Here is a 12,176-nt window from a genome sequence, read left to right on the forward strand (position 1 = left end):
AGTGTATCAATTCCACACGAAGTAAACCCTAACCTACCATCGTCACATCCACACGAAGTAAACCCTAACCTGGACAAGGAAGAGTAGAACAAGAAGTAGAAGAACAAGAAATACAGGAAGAAGAACAAGAGGAAGAAGAGGAATAAGAACAAGAGGAAGATGAAGTAGAAGAATAAGAACACTCTGAGGAGTTAGAAGAGACGGAGGCAGCTCCTGAATAGGACACATCGGCCTTGAATGCAACGGTGTGTAAATGAAGTTGTAGGAGATAGTTAAAGTTGAATAACTAGGCAAAACTGTAAAAGTGTGTAGAACTTAATAAAAGATATAGTATTTCTGTTTGTATAACTTGGTAGAACATAGTGAAACTGTGAATGTTGAAATGTATAACTTGGTGAAACTTAGTAAAACTTTGACTGTTTGATTGTATAACTATGAACAACTTAGTAAACTTTACAAAATTGTTTTAAATTTAATTTAGTTGATCGGTTTTTTCTATAGACTTCAAGTTGTAGAGGACGAAACCGAAGTCATTCAACAGGAGAAGATGTACTTCCTACAACTAAGTATGGGAAAGTAATTAAGATTAAATCAAATCGTTACATCACGAACGTGATAGAGTTTCTAACGCATAAGGTGAATCAGACAGAGTTGAACTGGTGCTACCAGCACCTACAGTTCAAACATATCTTTCAATTGAAAAACTCAAAACACAAGTGGATGGGAATGTGGATGCTTGTTCTTCTGACAGTTGAAGTAGGGAAGGAAAATGAGTTATGGTTCATTGTCAATGGCTTTCTGATCCGATACTCCCTTAGAGAATTGACACTTAAACATGGGACTATACTTTCATGCTTATCCCAACCACTATGAGAGGATGTGTAGTTTAGGCTTCATCGATAAGCATTTTGAAACATGGAAGAAGATTAAATTCGAGACTGTCGAGCAGAAGCTGAAGGCAATGGAAGGGCCTTGCTCTGGGAATCTTCTGAAGATGACTGTTCTATGTTTCTTATGCAGTGTCATCCTCGACCTAAAAAGACTGGAAATGATGCACGATTTGTGGACCGTTTTTTCTTACGAATTGTCAATAATCTAGATTTGTGCACAACACTCCATGTGGAAGTTATGCATTCGAGCAGAACTTGAATGATGTGTCTTGGTTATTGGGGAAAGCCCAAGGGGTTGGGAAAACACATTGGGTAATTTTAAGCTTCAATTTTCCTTTGAAGGTAATCCCTGAATATTTTCTCGTAGTTTCAAATTTGAAATATGTATTATTTGGTCCTACATAGGCAAACTGTGTAAATTATCTTGTTTTTTGTAGCTTTTGGCGTTTGAGGCAACACCAATTTTGAGAAACCATTATATTAAGAAGACGGATGATACAAACCCTGATTACCCGTGAATGTGCAAGATGCAGTACAAAAACGTTGGTGGAACCAAGGCTTGCAGTATCAAAGAAATGAATGTGAGTGCTTTAGACTGAAAGTATTTGTTTTCCTGTAAACCAAAAAAAAAATTACAAACATACAGTGAATAAACTTTGTTCCTCTTTTCTGTTGAACAGGGCGCTTCAATAAATAACTTAGAAGCTGGTTCGGATGGGCGTGTAACAGGTGTTAAGCTTGTTTATGGGTCTACAATTGAAGCAGACACAGTATAGTTACATTTTCTTTTTTAAAATGATGCAACTCTTTCAAATGGAAATTGTGACTGCTCAATGAAATGTTGGCTCCTGCTCAACCTGTGTATCCTTACATTACAGGTTGTGATCGGAATTGGAGCTAAGCCTGCTATCGGCCCCTTTGAAACTTTGTCCATGAACAATTCTATTGGAGGTATTCAGGTATTGTTATCGCAAAACATCCTAACGAATGATATCCAGCATTCTTCACTTTTTGAAGCTTTAACTTCACTAGAAATTACATTAGTACTTTCTACAATCTAAAGGCTGATAAGAGCTCATCTTCAAACCACAGGTTGATGGCTTGTTCAAGACAAGTACCCCTGGATTTTTTTTGCTATTGGAGATGTTGCAGCCTTCCCGTTGAAGGTAATTTGCTGTTATAGATAAAACATGTTAAGAGACCAGTCTGGTGTTTTGTAAACTCATTATGTTATTGTCGTCTGATGAACTGATATATGATCGGATGACCCGAGTTGAGCATGTTGATCACGCCCGACGTTCTGCACAACACTGCGTGAAATCTCTACTTACTGCCAGTGTTTTTAAAACCGGACCGATCCGATGGTTGGACCGGATTTGACCGTGAACGGGTTATATAGCCGGGTTGGTCTAGTAATTGGTTCGACCATGAACCGGCCACATAGCCGGATTATATTTCAAAGTTATTAAACCAATAAAAACCACTAAAACTATCGAAAATCTATGAACCATCCATATAAACAAGAAACTAATTTATATTTATAATATTTTATGATGCATCATGTTTACTAATAATAATTTTATATTTACATACTAAAAAAATATTAAACCATATTATTGAACCAGGTTTGACCCGGTCGAACTATATTGAACCGTGACCCAAAATATTTCCGGTTCAACTTCCGGTCCGGTTTTAAAAACACTGCTTACTGCACACACTGACACGTAAGCTTCTTCCACTATGGCATCAATCTGTAGACATATGTGTATCTCTCTCAGCATATCTTCTTCTTCACCTAATAAAACTTGTCTTGCAAAAATCGTTGCAGATACGATTATCTCCCGTATTTCTACTCAAGAGTATACGAGTATGAAGGCAGCTCAAGAAAAGTTTGGTGGCAGTTTTATGGGGATAATAGTAAATCTCTTTAGAATCTAAATAATACACAATCATCCAATTACTCAATCAATATTTCCACAGTATCTAAACCACAATGATTCATATTGTCCAGTGGGAGAAACAGTTGAGGTTGGAAACTTCAACCCGAAAATAGCTACCTTCTGGATTGATTTTGGTAAACCATACCTTCCACTTTTTTCTCACTTCACTTCCGACTCTTAACCATTGGAAACTTACATAGCTTAGCTAACTTTGATGAGAAATTATTGTATCACAGGCAGGTTGAAAGGTGTTCTTGTAGAAAGCGGTTCTCCCGAGGTAAGAGACACTCCCTCATTCAACCAAAGCATAAGAATCTGGACCATTGCAATTGCATCTTTGGTTTTGTTCATGTATATGCATAAGCGCTATACTGAGTTTAATACTTCCTTGCATTGTTGTGTATCTCTCTTACTTACACATGAGTTTCAGCTTCTCCCAAAGCTAGCAAGAAGCCAACCCATTGTCGACAAGGCTAAACTTGCCAGCGCATCTTCGGTAGAAGAAGCTCTCCAGATTGCTGAAGCCGCTCTACATAGTTAGAGAGTTGATGGAGTATGTTTTTGGGTTTAGAGAAAGAAAGCTAACATCTTTATTCTCGGGTGAGAGTATTTGTCTTTCTATGAAAATGATTTATAGAGAGCAGTCTTGTCAATAATCGTCACGAATAAGTTATTGCCTTTTTTTGAGAAATCATATTTTGCTCACTAGAGAGCTTGTCCCCTGATAAATTCACGTGATAGTCTTGACTCCTAGCAAGTCACTGCTGTAGATGAACTTTATCATCTCTTGGTAAGAGTATTATTTTATAAAACTAAAAAGTCATGCTTTACTTTCAGCCAATAGCCCATTTTTCTGTTGGGAACTAGTTATGCGAGAGTGTCTATTGAACTAGTTTTTCATAGACATCATGATGGCAATGTATTTTTGCAAATTTTGGCCTTTGGCTACTGTTGTAAAGCTTCAGAAGAGATATCACTGACCAATGGACGGGAAATCGGCAAATTCCTACGTCAACAGAGCTTCGTGGTCCCGATCAATACATGCACATATCAGCTGTGAAAATACATACATCAACACTTAATCAATTTAAATTTCATACATAAACTAACAAAATACGACTTTTACATACATTGACCAATTTACCGTTAGTCAAAGGTAACAGAATATGAACTGTCCGTTATAATCGCTTACATGTCCATCATACGTGGCTGTTATGTTTAAAATCATAAAGAGTAAATAAAAAGAATTCCTTCTGTATTGGTTGTTGGTGGAATCAAACTCAGGTTGCAGCAATGACTCATTAATCACCCAACCATTGTGCCAGATACAATTCACTAACTGTGATATCTATCAATTTCTATTTATAGCTAATAAATATTTCATTTTTCTGTCATTTTCTATCTGTGTATGTTTTCATTATCCAAGCAAAACCAAAAAAAATAATCAGAATCACTTAAATGTCTGTCATTCCATGATTCATCACTTGCTTCACTACAAAAAAAAAGAACTCCATTTGCTGGTTCGTGATTATATTTGTTTCATGAGCATATTGAGACCAAAAAACTTATGTAATAGGCAAGAAACGATCTTGACTATGTCTCTTATTTCGATACCCAAAAATAATATTAATTTAGTAGACAGAACAAGAACTTCGAAGACTTGTTTTTTATTGCAAACAATGTAATCTTTTATGTTTTACTGAATAATTTCTAAACCACTTGTTTTAAATTAGGAACTAACATTTGAGAGATTCTTTTTTTTTTTTGGATGATAAAAAACATACACATGAAGAAAAAAGACATAAAAATGATTTACTTATTAGGTATAAATAGATATTAAGAAGAGACAAAATCAATGTATCAAACTTGGCACAGTGGTTGAGTGATGAATGAGTCATTGCTCTAACCTGGGTTACCTTTAATCAATAGAAGGAAAGGTTTTTTTTATTTACTATTTATTATTTTGCATGTAAAATCTACGTATGACAGCTAAGCGAATATAACTGACAGGTATTCCGTTACATTTGACTAACAGTAAATTGGTCAATATGTAAAAACCGTATTTTGTTAGTTCGTGTATGAAATTTGAATTAATTAAGTGTTGATGTATGAATTTGCACAGTTGATATGTGCATGTACTGATCGGGACCGCCGAGCTCTGTGACGTAGAAATTGGCTGATCTCCCACCAATGGACCATATGTTTAATAGTTATCATTTATCAAAAAGTATTACCCAACAGCATTTTGTGATTACTTTATTGATATACTGAGTGACTACTAAAACTGATTTAAATATGTAAATCCCAGCATCTAAAAGATTCTTTCATTTGACTGAAAAACAGATCTAAGGGATTTTCTTGGTTTTAAATCTGTCACAACGAAGATGCAAGAATGTTTGAAAAAGGCTTCTCGGATTGCAAAATGCAAACCAAATATGCTTGTGAAAATAAAATAAAACCAAAAGGCAAATAAATATCGGATATTAGTAGGTGGCACTAAAAACAATTGAAGTAACTAATTAAAGATCTTTGGAAGAATGAGAATGTCTTTGACAATAAATAAAAAGTTGAAAACTATGTTACATGGAAACGGAAACGGAAGCGGGTACATGTAAGCGGAAGCGTATAAAAACGTGGAAGCAAGATTTAAAAAAAAATTAGGAAGCGAATATGTGTCGAAATGTGTCGAAAGCGTCTTCATATATATATATATATATACATATATAAATAAAAATAAAAATTTAGAATTAAAAATTATATGATTTAAATTTAAATAAATCATTTATTCATTTAGAATAATTTTGAAATGATTTCATATTAAAACTGTAATAATACACATAAACTAAATTTTAAAATAAATTATTATATTAATTATTTTAATACTTTATAATTAATTGACATAATATATTTGAATATATGATTATCTTTAATAAAAACTTCAATGCATAAAGATAATTTATAGTGTTAATTTTAATACTTATATATTTCTATTCTCTCTACTATTAAAATTTGGATTTTATATAAATTAAAAACTATAATTTTATATTTTTGTTGATATAAGACATTGTGTTTTTTTTATAGAATAGAAGTGTGATTCCCAAACGGAATCGTAAGCTTCTAACGTGTTTTTAAAGAAAATATTTTAGAAGCGTTTTAAAAACGAGATTCCGTAAGCTTTCACAAAGTTCCAATATCGATTTCGGTTCCGAAGCGGAAAGAGGACATCCGATGAAGCTTCCGTCCAACCGCATAAAACTAAAAATTGAAAGGATTGATAATAGACCGTCACACATCAATTGCCATAACGAGAGTATAAATTGCCACAAGAGACACACAAAAATAAAGCTGGAAAACTCCACACGCCAATTCTCGCGAGTGATCTTCACAGTCTTGTTTTCTTCTCCAGAAGAAAAAAAAAGAAACATTTGGTTGGTCTTTCTTCTAAACCACTTTTCATGTGGCGGTCTGTTGTTTGGTATTATAAAAAGATGGACTTGTTCACATTTTGGATTAAGAAAGCATAGACTTTTGGTTTTCTCTCATATTCTCTGCTCTGTTCTATAAAGATAATGAATGTAATTTATTTGATTTTACAAAGTACTATAAGATTAAGCCTTTTTTATTTATAAGTAATCTAATTACTGATGAGTTTCTTTTTTCTCACCCTTTCTGCAGAAAATGGTTGTGATGATGGATGTTTATAACGAGAGATCCAAGGGGAGAATCATTAGAACCGTTGCTAACTTCCATGGTAATTCACATCAAAACAATTTTCTTTGTATTTGTCTTGTTCTTGATTTTTTCTTTTGAAAAGACAAAACTTTTTTTTTCCTTGTTCATGAGTTCTTGAAACACACAAAGCTTTTTATTACGTACATTCTCTGTTTTTGGTGTTTTTTGTGGGTTATGAATGAAAACCATGAGACATGAATCTTATCTTTTTGTCTTGTGCATGAGTTTTTATTGAGAAAGGAGAGATGGTTGGCATCTCCTCTGAGTCTCTGACAGAGACGGGATTGACCTTCGGGTCCTGAACACATCCGGTTAAGGCTCTCCACCCTCGGGTGGATCTAACCCAATTTTTTACAAAGAAAAAATTTTACTAAAAAAAAAAAAAAAAAAAGCTTTTGAGTACACACATTCACTCTGTTTACGGGATTCTATATGGGTTATGAATTCAATCCAACAAAGAATGAACTTTGATTTTTGTCTTGCTCATTACAGTTTTTCTTTAAAGGAAGAACATAAACTCTGTTTTGGGCATTTTTTTATGAATTAAAGACCTCAAAAAGTTGAAATTTGATTGTGCTTTACCATGCGTTTTCATTGCAAAATCAACGCTTTTAATAAAACACACACAACACATTCTCACTGTTTTTGGGATAAAATTTGACCATGGTCTTGCTAGTAGGCGTTTTCATTGCAAAGCTGAAAGCCAAAATATTTTCATTATGCTTTCAGGGGTTACAACGATTACCATGGACTCAAAGGATGGAAAACTAACGGTGATTGGAGACTTTGACAGCAGTAAGATCCTCACCAAACTCAAAAGGAGATGGATTAATGCTGACATGGCCACATTTGGACCTTATGATCCCAAAAAAGAAGCCGCTGCTGTAGAGAAGAAGAGGATGAAAGAAAGGGAACGTGAGAGGTTGTTGGAGGCTTCCCGTGGAAACTATTGTCTTTGTGGTCCTACTACGCAGCATCAGATTTGTGTATGCAATCAGGAACCTTACCACCAAGGCTGCATAATCTCCTAAGAGTTTCAGGTGAATAAAAAACATATGGTTATAACCTTTATTATTTGTTAGAATTGGATTTCGAAAAAGTGTTTCAAAGGACGCGTACTGATATTTCAATATTAATTTAGCTGTGTTGTGTCAAATTAATGTCTTATAAAATCAACAAAAAAAAAATCACAGCTTTCATGTGATGAAATGTCTGAAGATGAAAACGACAGATGCAGAGAATTGCGTCACAAGAAACTTCCCGTCCTAATTTCCAAATATATATTCATATCTGATCAAGAAAACGTAATCATTTTTCCATTTATGTACTATCATCACATGATTCGATTTCCCTTGTTTCTAAGAGGGGATTAATAAGGCTCTAAAGGTTAATTACACCAAGTGTAAACTTACACTAAAAATATCAACTTTTTTTTTAATGATAAAACTGACTCACTTCTTCATGAGGAGAATAACAGTATCAGCTGCAATGCTTCTGTTTTCTCCAAGGCTCTTAACATTCTCATGGGTTTTGGCTCTCAAGTTCACAACAGAAGGATCTGCACCAAGAAGCTTTGACAGATTAGATCGGACTGTGTCTTTGTGTGGACTTATCTTTGGCCTCTGTAGAATCAATGTGGCGTCTAGGTTTCCTATCTCGTACCCTGCCTCGTCCATGAGTGTCCCCTGAAACATAAAGACTAAAACAACCTCATTTCAAGATTCATTTTGAACATTTTGGTCTGTTATAACTATGTAAACTCATTGGGAAGTGATGATCAGCTAATTACAAGTGTATCATCATATAAAGTTTTAAAGCTTCCATGCAATGAACATTCACAGCCAATCATAACAAAGATATTACACTAAACCTGACTAAGGCCAGACAAGAAAAAGATATAAACTTAAGTACCCGTACATGTTGCCTTCAAGGGGGATAAAAATACAAACTTGAATGCCAAGATAAAACTCTTTTATGCCAATGCAAGAGCGGTAAGATTATACGTAGCTTAAGTGACCAAAAATAACAAGGGACTGGACTAACAGATTTCTTTTCTCCAAAATCCACATCTCAGGATTATTACAGAACCTTGATATTATTAACTAACCAACAGCTTGCACACTAAGTCTGAGTAAATTTCACAAGGCATCAGCCTATGAATCTAGCTTCTTAAAGACTGTAAACTGAGAGAAAACTCTACACTAATTAAACATCAAGAGGGAAGCTACTAAAGCTTACAGCTTCTCTGATGAAGACAGAAGATGCAGCTCGTTTCCATTTGCTATCAGAATCAGGGAATATCTGACCAATATTAGGATTTAGGAAGCCCTAGAGCTCCCAAGATAGCATCGACTACACAGTGTAGCTACACATCTCCTGCACAAATCCCAGCATCACACAAGCTCAAAGCTCAAAGCTTTTACCATCGGAGTGAGCTTCGCAGCCTCTATCGTGAGTGATATCAATCCCGCCTATGGTTAGAGGGTACCCTGGCTCTAACCTATGCCAAAGGCAGTGCAATCTGGCCAAACCTTCAAGAAGAAGGAAAATAAGATTAGGACTAAGGTCACCTTCCACAGGCCAAAGAGTGCAATTCCATTGCTATTTTTACTTCTATAATATCATTTAGAAACAATTTTACTTAAACCCATTGTGTTATAAATCATGGAGTGGATTGCCATTAACCAAGACAAGAGGAGAAAGCCCGTCGGCCACATCAAGCCCAGCCGCGGCCGCAAGGAGTAGAGAGAGTCGGTCAATGACCTAGCCGACTTAGAACTTAGGATGTTTTCCTTTTTCATGTTAGATTAGGATTTGTACTCTTTCCTTTTATCTCTATCTTATAATCCTTATATAAAGAATCTCTATGATTCATTAATAAACACAGAAATATTCAGTCTCTAAACTCTCTAATTACAACACGTTATCAGCACGATAGACTCCAAAACCCTGAGACAAAACCTAACCTAAAATCCGTCACACATAAAACCTAAATCAGGCGCAACTTAAAATCGATCTATCTCTCAAACCCTGAGGAATCAGACGACGAGCCACATATCAAATTGAAGCTATTGACGAGATGAATCCATCAGTGCAAACCGTTTGTCGATCCAATCTCAGACGCGCCCACACTCTCAGAAACAATACGCGACGCCATCTTAGTCTTTGGAACCCTAATCCGAACCAACATGATTTTCTGGCCAAATTCAAATCCTGTGAAAGATAAGTTTATCATACCTTAGTTGTTTGATGATATCTTGTTCAGATTATGGTGTTCATGTAATCTAATACTCCTTGTTTTTATTTCATGAGCTGAGAGGAGTTGGTGCAAAGATCTCAAACACAAAGCTGTTCGCGATCCATCTACTGACCATGAACCGACGATCTCAAGCTTGACCAGATCACGGTTCTACTCATATTGCTTCCTGTTCACAACAGAGCCAGCCCACGTTCGCATCACAGCCAACTCGCAATTCAGATCAGCCGCTTGCAGAGGCAGCAGCTCGCGAACTAGATAAGAAGAAGACGCGTCCCGATCGCGTCTGACTACCTCAGCACACATCCGTGACCAGACGCAAGACCGTTCCAGACAGCTCGCGTCCCGTCCCAGCTTGCGACCCGATAAGGAGCCAGCTCGCGTCCGTGTGCAACTAGAGGTTCATCTAACTTTGGTGGTCCGGTTCAACCCTACAAAATAAAGGTAATTCGAAATCTGAAAACAAGAATTGAATTTGGTTTTTTGTAAAGATTGAAACCTTAAAATATAATATCTAAAACTAAAGCCATAGGTTAAATAGATCAATCCCCTATGAGTAAATCGAAGCTCTATAAGTTCGATCTAAAACCTAAAAACGAGATTGATTGATCCATTGATCAATTAAAATCAGAACCTTAAAGGTTTTTGAATCTCAAATCAAATCCCCTTGATCAAAGATCAAAGTTTTCGAAATCTCCTAAAACCCTAATTTTGGAAAATCGGTTTTAATTTTTGATTTGAAACTTGAGTATTTGATTGATCGTCTAGAGCTATGATTAAGATTGTTTTAAAACTTGAATCTGAATCTTGTTTAAACTAAAACCCTAATCTCGAATTTTAAAATTCCTAAAGACCTTGAAACCTTAAATCTCTCATTACTTAAAGCTTGAAAGATTGAAAGAATTTACATATTGAATAAGAGATAGGTTGCTAGATTATTTAATTCTAAAACCTAATAGATATGCAATGAATGCATCTAGATCCCGTTTTGTATATGGCTGTGTGGTCTAATACATTGTTCATACTTGCGGCCTTGTGCCCTTGATTGATTAAAAGCCGTGTAGCTTAGTGCATATCAAAGTGACCGTGTGGCCTAGTATCCGGATGGTTATATAAACCGGATTGCATCATGATCTGATCCTTAAGATCGTTGTATCTTATAAATGGCCGTGAGGTATAAGCATCACAATGAAAAGCTGTATGGCCTAAGCATCATAGACAGACTTATGAAATCATGTGCACTGATTATTTAAATTGGTTGCAAGAATTCTAAATCATGAATTGATAATATGATTTCAGATGCCGAGATTTGAACCCATGGATTATGCCATTCTAAATCTCTCTGGAGATAATTATCTATAATGGGCAATGAACACTTCAGTTACGCTGAAATCAAGAGGACTCATAAGGTCATTCAGGGTGATTATGCAACTAGAAGTGAAAACTTAAGAGCCATTACAATAATGTGCCATCATCTCACTGAGGAACTGAGAAATCAGTACATACATATAAAGAATCCTCGTGACCTTTGGACAGAATTAAAGTCCAGATACACTATGGTATTATTACCAAAGGTCAAACATGAATGGATGAGTCTCAGATTCCAAGACTTTGAGAAAGTGGCCGAGTTTCACTTTGCCTTGTCCAAGGTCGTGTACCAACTGAGATTATGTGGAGAAGAGGTAACAGATAATGATTGTCTATTCAAGACAAACTCCACATTCCATCCAAAAGATTTGTTGTCAAAACATATATACATAGAAAGAGATTCTACCACTTACAATGACCTGATCTCTTGCCTAACTGTGATTGAGAATGACAAGGTACTAAAGAAAAGCAGTGAGATGAAATATCCTGAGGAAATGGATCAAGATGAATCCAAGGCAGCCGTGTCCAATGCAATAGATGGACAGGCCGGCTTATTTATTTAACTAAAAGGATCTCGGCATAATTTTTATTAAGTCTTTGATTTTTTTTTGCTTTAACCTAATTAGGCATTCACGATTTTATATATAAATAAAAGTTTGTTTTGACTTCATTATGTCTTGCCTGATCTTACTTGAACATATAAATGATTTTAAAGAGTTGCCTAAAGGGCATAAAACCAAGTAAGAAATCATGAATGGGTATAGTAAGCATAGTAAAGAAACTATGGCTAAGGCATTGCCTACAAGGCATTATACACACCCAATGATATGTGACCCATTGAATTATAAATGGTTTCCAAAGAGAAACAATGGGTAAGGAAGGAAACAAGTTCCTTTAGATTTTAAGAAGAAAAAAGCCTAAGACCTTGAAAGAAAGTGGTCGAGACTATACCTATGATCTCTACTGATCAAAACTATGCTACAGATCAGT

General features: G+C 35.5%; 1 protein-coding gene and 1 pseudogene across 4 annotated transcripts; one reads left to right on the forward strand and one right to left on the reverse strand.

Annotated features, from left to right (window-relative positions):
• The first annotated feature begins 6,186 nt into the window (after positions 1–6,186).
• On the forward strand, positions 6,187–8,133 carry LOC106340858. 4 transcript variants are annotated; one of them, XM_013779688.1, is made up of 4 exons: positions 6,319–6,405; positions 6,506–6,581; positions 7,292–7,602; positions 8,105–8,133. In XM_013779688.1, exons 1-3 carry the CDS (start codon positions 6,400–6,402, stop codon positions 7,591–7,593), a joined length of 384 nt encoding a protein of 127 aa, XP_013635142.1. In that variant the 5' UTR covers positions 6,319–6,399; the 3' UTR covers positions 7,594–7,602; positions 8,105–8,133. The 4 variants fall into 4 exon arrangements, with proteins under 4 accessions (XP_013635144.1, XP_013635142.1, XP_013635143.1 ...); XM_013779689.1 differs by lacking the exon at positions 8,105–8,133 and adding an exon at positions 8,040–8,058; XM_013779690.1 differs by lacking the exons at positions 6,319–6,405; positions 8,105–8,133 and adding an exon at positions 6,187–6,258 and having other exon boundaries at positions 7,292–7,700.
• LOC106338454 lies at positions 8,014–9,719 on the reverse strand (annotated as a pseudogene).
• Between the last annotated feature and the right edge of the window lie 2,457 nt (positions 9,720–12,176).

The sequence above is a fragment of the Brassica oleracea genome, chromosome C4, assembly GCF_000695525.1.
Source record: "Brassica oleracea var. oleracea cultivar TO1000 chromosome C4, BOL, whole genome shotgun sequence".
Taxonomy (NCBI): Eukaryota; Viridiplantae; Streptophyta; class Magnoliopsida; order Brassicales; family Brassicaceae; genus Brassica; species Brassica oleracea.